Source organism: Pygoscelis adeliae, unplaced genomic scaffold (assembly GCF_000699105.1).
Source record: "Pygoscelis adeliae isolate BGI_AS28 unplaced genomic scaffold, ASM69910v1 Scaffold590, whole genome shotgun sequence".
Lineage (NCBI taxonomy): Eukaryota > Metazoa > Chordata > Aves > Sphenisciformes > Spheniscidae > Pygoscelis > Pygoscelis adeliae.
The window spans coordinates 175,870-188,464 of NW_008823962.1; the positions used below are offsets into that span (position 1 = coordinate 175,870).

Genomic DNA, 12,595 nt, shown 5'->3' on the forward strand with positions numbered 1-12,595 from the left:
TCTTCAAAATACCAGAGAGACGTTTTTCAGGCTTCGGAGAAAATCTAATGGGAAGCGCAGTAGATGAGGACAATGTATTCTTGTTTCTTTTATTACAGAGAGAAAGAAAACATTTTCCTTTCCACACTGAATAAAATGGGCTGCGGTTGTTCGCTTTTTGCCCAGTATAGCAGCATGAATTGGGAAAGTACTAGATTATTGGTCTCATTTCTCCTGTTTCACCCCAAATTGAAACATGAAAGATAGCCGCCAGCGACAGCAGCACCTTGCACTCATCTGTAGTCCTGCGTAACCGAGTGCTTCTAACTCTCACCGTCTTTCCCAATCTTTTTTTCCCCTAGATGTAACCCATGTCTTTCCCGAGTTCCCAGCCCCTGATCTAGGTAACGTCCTCTTACAAGAAGGGGTCACCATGAATGATGTGAAAACTCTGCAGCTTCTTTACAGGCGACACTGCGAGGTGATTATTTGGAATATTTTTAATTGATTTATTAATTTATGTGGGACATAATTCATGTGCTCATCTCATATCCTGCTCTAAGGAAAAGCTAGAATATAATAGAGAATGCTTGATTTGCTAGGTATTACAACTCAGATATTGCACTTTATGTTATTTTTTCATTGTGTGACCTGTTTTATGTTTATGGTGATTATTAAAACAATGCCCTTTCCGTTATTTTTCTTGTAAATTATTTAATCCGAATGGCAGCACATGAAACTTATGCTTACGCTGTGTGACAAGATGCTAGCAGAGCAGCTAATGACGTGTGTTCTTTGTTGTTAGGCGACTTTGGATGTTGTAATGAATCTTCAGTTTCATTATATTGAGAAACTGTGGCAATCCTTCTGGAGTCCTAAAACACCATCTAGTGATGGCTCCACTGCCCTGCCGTCCAGGTACACTGCTGTGCTTTGATGATTTCTGAATGCTCCATTTTGTGGTGGTATTTTATCTTTTGAAAAATGCGTGAAGTATTTTCAGCTTCCTGAGGCATTTTGAGTGCTTTGTAGGACTTGAAAGTATTTGCTTCCCTGCAGAATCATTACAAAGAGTTTCAGAAGTGTTTAGTATCATAATGACCGCACAAAGTTCAGACCTCTGAGGAAAGCATCTGCTCTGATTGTGTACATCTATGTGCCTTGTACCTCCTGTAACACGTGCTAATCCGAAACGCAGAGAGCGTTTGGATGGATGAGAATGGGATGATGCTTTCGTGAATGGTCAGCAAGAGCAGACAGTAACGATTCCGTGCTGATAGGTATCAGTCTTGAGTGACATCTCGGGCTCTGAGGTTTTAGCGACATCTAGACTGACTCGCTTCTTTGGATGGCTGTCCAAATCTTTAAGTGCCTCGTGTTTTGAGGCAGATAATGGCAAATGAAGCTGCTCTGATCTTTGCACTCCTGGCTGGCTCGTTGTTATTGCCTTTTCTTCATCCTTTATGCGTTGGTAGTCTGCTGCCAAGAGACAGGGGAATGGAAATAAGTGAAAATAGAGAAAATTGAAAAGGTGAAGGTTTCTTGTTAAAATTCGTATTAAAAGTCTGTACTGTCCACTTCTACAGATTATTTAAGGACTTCCAATACCGACATTTTATATTCAGAAGAAAAATGGTAAAAGTTTGAGTAACAAGCAAATACCCCATAATAATCTGTAGAATATGGCCCTGTTGTCTTCAGCAGATGTTACCCAATGGATGTTTTCCCACAAAGAATCACTGTAGCTTTGTTTGATTGTTTCAAAATCTCTTTTACTTAAGGGTATACCTCCAAGGCATATTGCAACACCACAGAGAGAGCTGTGCTAGGTACAAATAGGCTGGCTGGATACTGGAGGCAGCATTTCTGCTGGACTCTGTCTAAACTAGCGTATCTTGCTAAGGCTGTGTGCTCTGGTACCCCTCCATACCACTGCTAATAATCAAGATAGGTAAATAAAGCACTCCCTCCCCCGATTTATATATATGTACAAATATAAAACCAAAATATTATCGAAGTGGCAAACTGTTTGAAAGGGTGATAAAATGCAGAGTATGGTTCCACTGAACAGAACGTTTAGGTACTTGATGGCCAGTTTCTCCATGTGAGTGTTCTAGGAGTATGCCTGTGGAGTTCATTTACAAAAACCGCTCAGGCAGAGGCTCTAAGTACCTCTTTATAGTATGTCCAAGGCTTGGCTTTAATGGTTTTGATGTAATGTGTGGGGAAAGTCCCTTGCAAATTCCCAATTCCCAGCATAGTGTCTTAGCAGCTCTGCTTTGGTGCTCTGGCAGTGCATTAAGGCTTTGGTTTTCTCTGCTTGCTGTGTAACTAAATAGCTTATGCCTTAATCATGCAGAAAAAGTTTCCATACATCTATAAAGTGAAGATAATGCAAGCTTGATTGACCTCATTCAGTTAGAGACAATATGCTCTGTTCTCATCAGAACACCAAATCTTTTTCCTTCTGAAAACACTCAGCATTTGAAGGTGTTGAACACCTTGAAACCATTTGTAGGATCTGTCAATACCGGCTAATCTGCTCAAAAAACATTCGCTGCAAACATTTTGTCCCCACTGCTACAGCTGAGGAGGTTTAGAGCAGAGGAGAGAGGTGTGAAGGTTTTGGAAATAGCTGGGTCTGTAAGGAGGCACCAGCTAAGCCTTTGCTTGCTGAAATGGCTCTGCTGAAGTGTACAATTCCCACGTACACGTGAACATGAGAGTGTGAAAGGCAACTGAGGCTAAAGACGGAAGAAGCGAAGGCCAAGCACCGGGAGATACAGATTTGAGGGAAAACTGTGGTCAGAGCTCTGACCCCATGGACGCTTGCAGAGTCAGCAGAGACTTGTACAAACGATCAAACATTTCCTTTTGAAAGAAACATGAATTGAAAGAAAAAAACCCATTTTCTGCTGAAAACTGGGGTTAAAAATGGAGAGGCAGGGTGAATGCACTGAATGCAAACCTGCTGCTAACACTGCCTCCCTCCTCCTCCTCCCACAGCGATGAAGAACACGAAGGGACCCTCCCAAAAGATAAGCTGATCACTCTGTGCAAATATGAACCCATCCTCAAATGGATGAGAAGCTGCGATCACATCTTGTACCAGGCCCTGGTGGAGATTCTCGTCCCAGACGTGCTCAGACCGGTGCCCAGTGAGTATCCCGTGGCGTGGCTGGGAGGACACAGGTGGTCCCGACTCCTGCTCAGCTCCTGCTTCTCGCTGGGCTGAGTCGCGGGATGACAAACAGCGACCCATGACTCACTCGGTCTGGCTACCACTTGCCACAAAGATTTCCATTGTAAAAGCTGATTCAGAGGTTTTTGTTTTGAATACAAGCCAAAATACTATGGCAACAGCAATATTTCTCCTGCAGCATTGCTCTGCATCGACAGTACTTTGTGGCCCCTGGAAATTCCCATGCTTTTTAAAATTTGGTTTACTGCATGTCACATCCCTGACTTTGGCTAGGAGTCAAGGTAAAAGCATAAGCTTAATGCACGAGTAAGCACGGCTAATCCTTGTGAGATGTTTCCTTGGAGATCGCATCTTTGTTTATGTAGGACCATCCTATTCCCTACTGCACCTCCTGGAAATTTGGGGTCAACTTTCATTTGGGAGATTAGCGATGGGGTATCGAGGGTTTTCTCTCTGATTTGGCTCCTCAATGAAGTGCATGCATCAGTCTCCCCGAGGCCTCAACTCAGCCATAGACTGGGCTGAGCCATACTGGAAAGCCGTGTCCCTCTGAGCTGCTGTTGTCAGTCTACATGCTGGGGCACATGTGTGTCTTTAAAGAGCGTATTTCAACATTTGGAAAATGCTCAGAAGGACTATGAATAAGAAAACGATAAGAAAGAATAAGAAAATAAGAATAAGAATAAGAAAAGTTTGAGTGTGTGCATTAGAGAATAAGTAAAGTTTGAGTGCATCTCAGGACCCAGCTGATTTCCTTGGTGCTAAATCAAGATCACAGCTAACCAGATCAGAGGCTCTGCTTTCCACAGCAGTCCTCAGCTAGAAAGTGGTGTCCAAAGATGATATGGAGCAGCATTTCTAACTCTGCAGACTTCTTTGCAGGCACACTTACACAGGCGATCCGTAATTTTGCCAAGAGTTTGGAAGGGTGGCTGATGAACGCAATGAGTGAATTTCCCCCCCTGATTGTCCAGACCAAGGTAAGCAGAGGGAACACGGTGCAGGTCAAGGGTATGAACTGAGTGTGTGTGTGTGTGTGTGTGTGTGCGTGTTGCAGTTTTCCACAGTGATGGAGGCTCACTGCTGGAATTTGGCCACGTGTGCTCCAGACTAGCACGATGTAATCAGTAGTTATGAACCAAAATCAGCAAGGAGTGGGAGGACAGGTAGGGCAATTCCTTTGTACCAGAAGCTGATGGTGCTCTGTCCATTGAGCCATTCCCATGTCCTGAAATTGCAGATAAAGCTTTGTGGAAGAAAGTCTTTGCACTGGAATGAGGCTGTCCTACTAGAAAACACAGGACACCTCATGGACTGAATGGCATTGCAGAGACTGAACCTGAGGCTCCTACTCCCCTTCTCCTAAAGCCACGGATTCTTGTAGCCTGTTCTCACCTTGCTGGTCTCTGCTGGAGGCAGAGTGTGAAAACCTGTTAATTTAAAGAAAAGAAATGCCGAGGCTGGTTTGGAAGATGCAATAGATGCTGCAAAAGTGCTGCTCTGGAGCGCTCGTGTATGCTTTGGACAGCAGCATGGGTGGGACTGTGCAGGTTACCCCAGCTGATGTGTGCTGTGCGCTTGAGCTCAGCACTGGGAAGCGTTTGCCTTCCGGCCCCGTGGCCTCCTGCTCGCGGTGCCCTGCGTGCTGTGTTGCAGGTCGGGGTAGTGAGTGCCTTTGCGCAGACGTTACGGAGATACACGTCCCTGAACCACCTGGCTCAGGCTGCCCGTGCGGTGCTGCAGAACACTTCCCAGATAAACCAGATGCTCAGCGATCTCAATCGGGTCGACTTCGCCAATGTGCAGGTAACTTACGGTATCTTTTCCTAGGTTGTCTAGAACTGGGACTCTATAATGAGGTTGTCTGCTGGTAACCAGCATCTTATTTCCAATACTAAGAAGCAATCAAATGAACAATTTAACGGGTTTGGTGTTACTTTTCCAGGTAAGTCTGCCATCTCACTGTGAATAGTGGAGAAGGTACTAAGGAACTTCTGTAAGAAGCAGTGCTACCAACAATAGTATAGTTCTAATAATAATATTGTACTGTGGTCTGGACGGATAGGAGGAGACATGATTCAGAGCTGGTTTGGAGTCCTTGTCTACTAGAAATGAAGTTGAATTCCTGGGTTGGGATGCAACAACCATGCAGGCTTAGCATGAGTAACTGTCAACCCTTCTTCCCGAGCAGGAGCAAGCCTCGTGGGTGTGCCAGTGCGAGGAAGGCATGGTACAGAAGCTGGAGCAGGATTTCAAGCTCACTCTGCAGCAGCAGAGTTCTCTGGACCAGTGGGCTAGTTGGCTGGATAATGTTGTTACTCAAGTCCTGAAGCATCACGAGGGCAGTCCCAGCTTCCCCAAGGCAGCCAGGCAGTTCCTGTTGAAATGGTCTTTCTATAGGTACATTTTCTTTCTCATTTTGGAGATATTTCTGCATCGGGCTTAGGGCATGTAAATAGCTCCTTGAAAAGCCAAGGCCAAGTTCTTTGCTCCCGTGCAACTCTGGTTAACTGTTGCTCTGCCCTGGTACAGAAGGGAGTGTTGTGTTTACTGTAACCTTTCAGGATGGGGATGGGATACTTCATCAACTAATTTCTTAAAGTGCTTTGATACTCTTGGGTTGGAGGTAGAAACAGAACACTGTCCCACAGTACCTTCAGGGTCAAGAATTCACATCAGCTGTGATGCAAGTGTAAAACACAACCCAAATATTTTGTTTCCTGGCCATTTTCCAGCTCCATGGTGATCCGTGACCTCACCCTGCGCAGTGCTGCCAGCTTTGGTTCCTTCCACCTGATTCGCCTGCTTTATGATGAATACATGTTTTATCTGGTAGAGCATCGCGTTGCCCAGGCAACAGGGGAGACGCCGATTGCTGTAATGGGAGAGGTGAGAATTGTTTATTCCTTAGAAACAAACCCAAAATAAGCAGCGCTTGAAGAGACACGAGTGGTTCACAAACTGCACTGTGTCCTGAACACATTTTTATAACCATCTTTGCCGAAGGATTTACTGAGTTTTTTGAGTGCCTGGCACAAGGATTCGGCTCCTTGAGCGTCTTCTGGCTCGCCAATACCTGAGCTGGTGGGGTTTGGGGCAGTCGAGCATCAGCTGGGCTTTGGAGGCCTGGAGGAGGGAGGAAAAGGATCTCCCCGCTTCTCTCCATAACCTGTGGGTAACCAACCCTGACTTTGGGGTTCCCGCCAGGGCAAAGCCCCATCAAACACAAAAACTAAACCAAGCAAAAAAAGTCCCAAAAGTTACTTTCCCTGCAACTTTCAGTGGTACCGTTCACTGAACTTCTTCAGGCCTCTGCAAGCTCCAGAGTTACATGCACAGTCAGCCACTCTCTCCGTTTGTGACTTGAAGAAGAGAAATGATGGGTTGTTTCTGTTGGGGGGGGGGGATTGTTTTTTGGGTTTTTTTAACAGATCAGACGGTAAATCTGGTGCCTGGCTTGCAGGCAGGTGCTGTCCTGCCTAGCTGAAGCCCCTTCCAGTATTTCACTCTGAAATGCCCAGATTTAAAAGGCCCTGATCAACCTGTAACAGCAATATAGAAACTAATGTTAGATTAAAACTGATCTCATTTGCTCCTTGAAGCTCATAACTGTTTTCTTTCTTCCATGGAGCTCATGTAGGGGAGCCAGACAAATGCGTTGCATGCCTTTTGCTTTCCCTTCCCCTCCCATTAGACCCATGCTGTTGCCCCAGGTCAGCAGCGCTGTGAGTTCCCACTATTCCCTGCAAAACCTCGGTCTTTATTGAAATTAAAGGAACATGAAAAGCAGAGAGTGGCTTCCAGCAAAACCTAGCTGTGGGAGGCTTTCATCCTTCAGGTTTTGCCTTTCCTTCATTAAGCTCTTGCAATATTTCTGTTCTCCAGGAGGAGGCTGATTCTTCCCAGCAAAAGAGGATGAATCGTGTCCTTCCATTTCCATTGCTCGCTTTATAACTCCTGCTCTCCTCAGTTCCTTCCGCTGCCCAACTTTGCATGACTTTTCAGCATTGCTGTTACAGCAATTAGTGTTTCAGACCTCATCACAGAGGGAGACGACACATCTCCAGAACCCAATATATCCCTAGCTTTCTGGTTACACTTGGCACCGTGGCCTTGCGAGCCAAAGCACTTTCCTGATGTGAATGCAAAGGCTTTGCAGAGAATTGCACTGAGGTGGATTGATGGTAGGGTCCCAGGAGGGGTGAATAGCTGGCATGTCTGAGCAGCTGCCCGACAGATGCAGAAGGCTGGAGAAAAGGCACCATTCTTTGGTCTGTGACAGCACTTCGTCGTGACTTGGGAGACAGAGAAATTTCCCCCTTTGTTCCAGAGCTCGATCCTGCCCTGGATGTTGTGTGTGGTGTTTGCCCAGAGGTTTAAATGCCAGCGGCAGATTTTTCTCCAAAACATGTGGTTGGTTTTGCTTTCTGCTCTTCACCACTGGCACTGCTGATGCTTGTGGTTTCTCCTGAGCTCTTAAGCTGCTTGTTAGAATTGCTTGGAAATAGATGCCAACTTGCAAGTCTGGCGCCTCGGGTCTCCATAAGCCTCACTTACCTTGTAATTCCTTTTTCTTTCAGTTCGGTGACCTCACATCCCTGTCCCCAACACTGCTGGACAAAGGTACCTCCTCTCCCTCAAGGGAAGTCCCACTGGGTCAGGGTTGAATTGCTGTGGGAGGGGGAACCTTATGCTGGCTCTTCCATCCTGCTCTGTTGGGAAAAAGAACCTCTTCCCCTCCGGTCGCCACTCTCATGCTGAGACCTGTCCTTTGCAGATGACATTAGTGACCTGGGCAGCGAGGTGGACACGGACTCCCGGAGCGTGGGGGAGCCGCTGGTGAAACGGGAACGCAGCGAACCTGGCCACTCGCTGCAGGAGATCTGAAACGGGGGCTCGGCTTTTCTCCAGCCGGACGAAGACATCAGGAGCCAGGTTTGATGGTGGCAAGCCTGAGTCTCCCCGTATCTGCATTATTAGTGCCTCTTAGTTTCTCTTTATGTTTACTTGTGTTTGGGGATGGGCTCCGGGGGTGAGCCCGGGTGGGTGGTGGGACGGGGCTGGTTTGTCTGCCTGCTTTCCTCCAGCATGACTGCTGGCTGGAGGGCAAAGGTCCAAAGTCTGCTACCGAGTGATGGAAGCCTCCGTGGTCAGCAGCGGATCGGACGTGCCTGGCTAGGAGAGGCTGTCCTCTCCAGCCTGAGCGAGGCGGGCAAACGAGGCTTTCTCTTTCAGGGAAGGTGGTTTGGGTTTCTTCCCCACTTCTCAGACTTCACTGTGATACAAACTTGAACCAATCAGTGCCCAAGAAGAAGGAAAAATACCTGACCCTTCTCCTCCAGCCTTTCAAGACAAGCTGTCCTGGCTCTGACTTTGCCAAATCATTCGTGCTGGGGAGCGCAGGACAGTTCGTCTCTCTTGCACCGCCTGGGGAGAGGGCTCCAGGCTGCACATCCAGCTGGTCCCGGTGGAGCGGTGCGCATGCGACTGACACGTACGTGCTCTGGGACTGACACGTGCTTGCTCTGGGACTACGGGACAAGCATTCCCACCTGCTCCTGTGTCTCCCCAGCTGGGTTTTTTCACCGCTGGTCCACGAATGCTCCTGGGACGCTGTCAGGCCAATTCAAGATACCAAAGGACTCTGAGGAAGCGGCAGCTGGTCGCAAAGCGTGTTCGTTGCCCCCTGCGCTCTGATGCCCATGGGCAATCCCACGGGCAATCCCATTGCCCGGGCAATCCCCATCCTCGCCAGGGTACCCAGGCAGAGGGGAACTGATCCCACGTCCTGGGTTTTGTAAAATTCTCGCTTGATGTCCTGCTAAAATGTTGAAGGTAGGGTGCAGCTGCCCACGGGGCTGCATCCGGAGCATGGGCGAGGGTGTGTGACTGCAGTGCCTTAGGGTGGGCCGGCGTGCCCGCTTGCCCCCGGCTCTGGGCAAGCCGGCGCAGCTCAGACTCTGATAAAACAGCCCGTCCCATGTAGCAGCGAGGGGCTCGCACGGGCGCTGGGTGTGCTCAACACTACGGTGGCGTTTCCCCTTGCTGTATGGCTTTGCCTTCTCCTGCGGCTGCGTTGCAGTGGTGGCTCCCGCAGGGCTGAGCTGGGGAAGCTTCTGCCCCAGCGGGGTTGTATTCTCCCTTTCCCTGTCCTGTGGGGTCTGGGCTGACATGGACTACAGGGCAGAGGTGGTGGTGGTGGGGGAAATCTGTCATCAAGCCAAACTGCAAATACAAAGCCCCGGGGCAAATCTTTCTGTGAATAAAGGCCGTGTCATAAATAGCTTTTATTATTATTGTTTCTAATGATACAGTATTTGATGTGAGCTTTTCCAGGGGCCTCGTGTACATTTGCATATCAGAGTATATTCTATCCAAATATATTATTTCCTCATTCCGAATGGTACTAAGGTAGCTGTGACACTTGAAAAAATATTGCTAATGGAAAGTAAAAAGAAAGTGTGTATAGTGGCACATCTTTCCCTCTTACTGTCCCGTGCTGTTGTCTGTCAGGGTGATGTTTGTCTGTAAATGTCTCATATCAAAGTAGCAGGAGACAAGTGAGAAAGCTGGATTTATTTGTAAATAACAACAAATACTCCCTGGGTCAGAGTCTGCACTTCAGATCCTGCTGATGAGATAAGATGGTCTAAAAAAGCAACTGAGCAACCAAGTCTTAAACTCCCCTGCTCCCACTGAGTGTGATAGTAACTTCAGCTGGTGCATTGGCTCTTCTTCGCAGCCGCTACCGACTGAACCCAGCCACCTTCTGCTTACCACGGACGTGCAAACGAGACGCTCTGGAGCTCTGCAGCACTGTGCAAGAAGTCTGGATAACCACCTAAACCCGATATGCACAAAATTCCCAGCTAAACCTGAATAGCAATAAACATGTATCAAATGCTCAGGCCTGTACAATAATTGTTGTGGTCCCATTTCTTCTTTAATCACTGAAGGGAGATGTCAGGCAGATGCTGCAGCCTTGCAGCGTCGGGGGGAGATGCAGGGTCTGCCCAGTGCAGTCTAATTAAAACAGTTTTGGCCAGGGATCCGGTGTCTGCCGGGAGGCAGATTCACTGCGAAACAGCGACCGCTTTGTAGGGGTAATATGCCCATTACACCAGAGTTCACGGAGGGGAGAAGGGGCTGAAAGATCAGGCTGCTGCTAAGCACGGGGCTGTAAGAAGCATTTTCTAACTACGCTTCTGGACTAATTGTGGAGGATGGGAGCAGTGAGACAGGGGTGTGACAAGTGACAGATCGTTCCTGCTCTGACCCTTTGGGAAGGGGAAGGTTTAGCCTCAGCCTCTCTCCCTCTGTGTCTTTCTTGCTCACTTCACTCTCCCGATGGATTATGCCCAGTCTTGCAGGGATGGCTGGACCAGCCTGAGCCTCTTCCTTCGGATACTGAGTCTCAGGGCTAGAACAAGGGACTTATTTCACCCTGGCTCCTTGGGGAGCTGGGCAGCACCTCCTGACCTCGAGCATACCCGTCTGCAAGTGGAAAGCAAAGCACAGTTCAAAATCCTCCCGTTAAAACACACACACAGCCCAGCTTCAGCTTGCCGCTGGCTCCATCGCCCTTCCTAGACGGGCAAATCCCTGCAGAGATTTCGGCGTGAGCGTCGCTGTGGGGCTGGGCTGGCAGGCTGCGGAGCTGCCGGGCTCGGGCGATGGGACCCCAGCGAAGGCGGGGGGAAGCTGGGCTGCCTGCGCAGCCCCTTGCTGCCTGCCGGGGGCAGGCAGTGCCTGTGCGTGGGCAAAGGGTGGTTTGCAGCAACGTCAACGTGTGTGCTTCCAGTCGAGAGACATCTTAGACAGGAGTGTTGGCGGGACGGGGTTCAGCCCCGTAGTGTCCTGAGGCAGTGGATCTGCTTCCCACCACAAATTCAGGCGAGGTGTGTCCACGTTGTCACCTGCCACCAAGTGCCCCGACCCTTCGGGGTGGTGGCTGCTCCCAGCTCCCCTGCCAGGCGGCACTTGGCCGCCTCTCTCATCCCAGGACTTTCTCTTCCACCCACCATCTCACCGCCACGCACTTCCCAACCAGCAGAGAAAGCCAGGAGGTGGTAGGGGGGTGACACCAAGTTCACCAACCCCAGGACATCCCAGGAGCAGTTTCGCATTGCTGGTCCCTGTGGCTCATCCCAGAAGGATAAGCTTCGAGCCGGACAGCACGGCACAGCCCGGGGATTCATCGGGAGCAGCCCTGCGTGGCTGGGGCAAGGTGTTTGGGCAGGGGAGACTGCAGTGCTGCCTGCAGAGCTGCAGCTGGGGACCGGCCTGCCCGTGTGGGAGATGCTGCCAGTCTGGTGACAGGTTGTTTCGAGAGCTCAGGGTGGATGCGGGATGAGCCCTTGGCCGGTCCTTGTGGCCACAGGGCACAGAGAAACATCAGCTAAACCCCGTGCCTGGACAGATGGGCTGAGGGTCAGCTGGGTCAGGCTCCCGGGATCGACCTCTCCAGACATCAGCTCTGGTTCTCGACCGCCTCCACAGGCATCGCCCCCCGCCTGCCCTCGCCCCCCGCTGCTCTGACAGCCGTGTCCCCACCTCCACGTTGCCCTCCCGCTGCTGCCCAACTGGGGGCTCAAGCATCATCCCGGACCTCCTTCCCCATCTCGTACTGAAGCTATGGGCCGTCCTGCCCCACAGCATCACCCCCTCCCAGGGGCCCCATGCCCTGCCCTGGGCTTCACCCCATTCTTGGGTGCTCTTCTGCTCCCTGCCGTTGGGTGGGGGGTATTTCTGCAGGAAGAAGGACCTTTGCCTGTCACTCTGGCAGCACCAGGAGCCCAAACGATGCCCTGGACTGAACCCTCCCTCCACATCCATGTGACTGTTACTGTCCCTGTGCAAGACAGAGAAACTGAGGCACGGATCGAGATGCCTCATGGCAGCAGTTCACCGCCTTGCTGGGTACCACTGGGTACCAGTACCACGGCCTCTTCCCCTCCTCTACCTGCCTGGCCTGGCTCAGCAGGCATGGCAGGAGGAGCCTGACTGCTCCCCGGGCTCAGCTGGGGCTGTTTAATCTGCAGACAGGTTTCACCTGGAGCCTGGTGGGTCTCGGTGGGGGCAGGTCTGTAACCACCCGCTTGGGCTCTTTCTGGGTGGCTGCTCTTATAAACCAGCAGCCCGCTTGCTCTAAGGGCTTTTTCTTTCTTTCTTTTCCTTTCCTTTCCCTTTGTCTTTTAGGAGCTTTAGTTTGGAGGTGGGGAGGGTTGGGGCCTACTGCCTGCGGGTCTCTAGGATGTAGTGCCAGGACTTTCTACCCTTCCCAGCACTGCCAAGCAGGTAAGGGCACAGCACAGAGCTGCCTCTGCTCCCCCATCCCTGGGCTGGGGCTGGGGCTGGGGCTGGGGGCTGCAGCCAGGGTTCTGCCCTGGGGCTGGGCGACGTCAGGAAGCGTCC

At 50.2% G+C, this 12,595-nt stretch overlaps 1 protein-coding gene across 1 annotated transcript in view; it reads left to right on the forward strand.

Moving 5' to 3' along the window:
• Nucleotides 1–8,068, forward strand: part of RFX2 (regulatory factor X, 2 (influences HLA class II expression)) — a 28,209-nt gene extending 20,141 nt beyond the window's left edge. Inside the window, exons 9-17 of the mRNA XM_009323287.1 lie at nucleotides 342–460; nucleotides 785–897; nucleotides 2,986–3,137; nucleotides 4,064–4,161; nucleotides 4,838–4,987; nucleotides 5,373–5,581; nucleotides 5,917–6,070; nucleotides 7,762–7,804; nucleotides 7,959–8,068. Of these exons, the coding sequence (XP_009321562.1) occupies nucleotides 342–460; nucleotides 785–897; nucleotides 2,986–3,137; nucleotides 4,064–4,161; nucleotides 4,838–4,987; nucleotides 5,373–5,581; nucleotides 5,917–6,070; nucleotides 7,762–7,804; nucleotides 7,959–8,068 (1,148 nt within the window). The remainder of the gene's footprint in view (nucleotides 1–341; nucleotides 461–784; nucleotides 898–2,985; nucleotides 3,138–4,063; nucleotides 4,162–4,837; nucleotides 4,988–5,372; nucleotides 5,582–5,916; nucleotides 6,071–7,761; nucleotides 7,805–7,958) is intronic.
• Nucleotides 8,069–12,595: the final 4,527 nt, after the last annotated feature.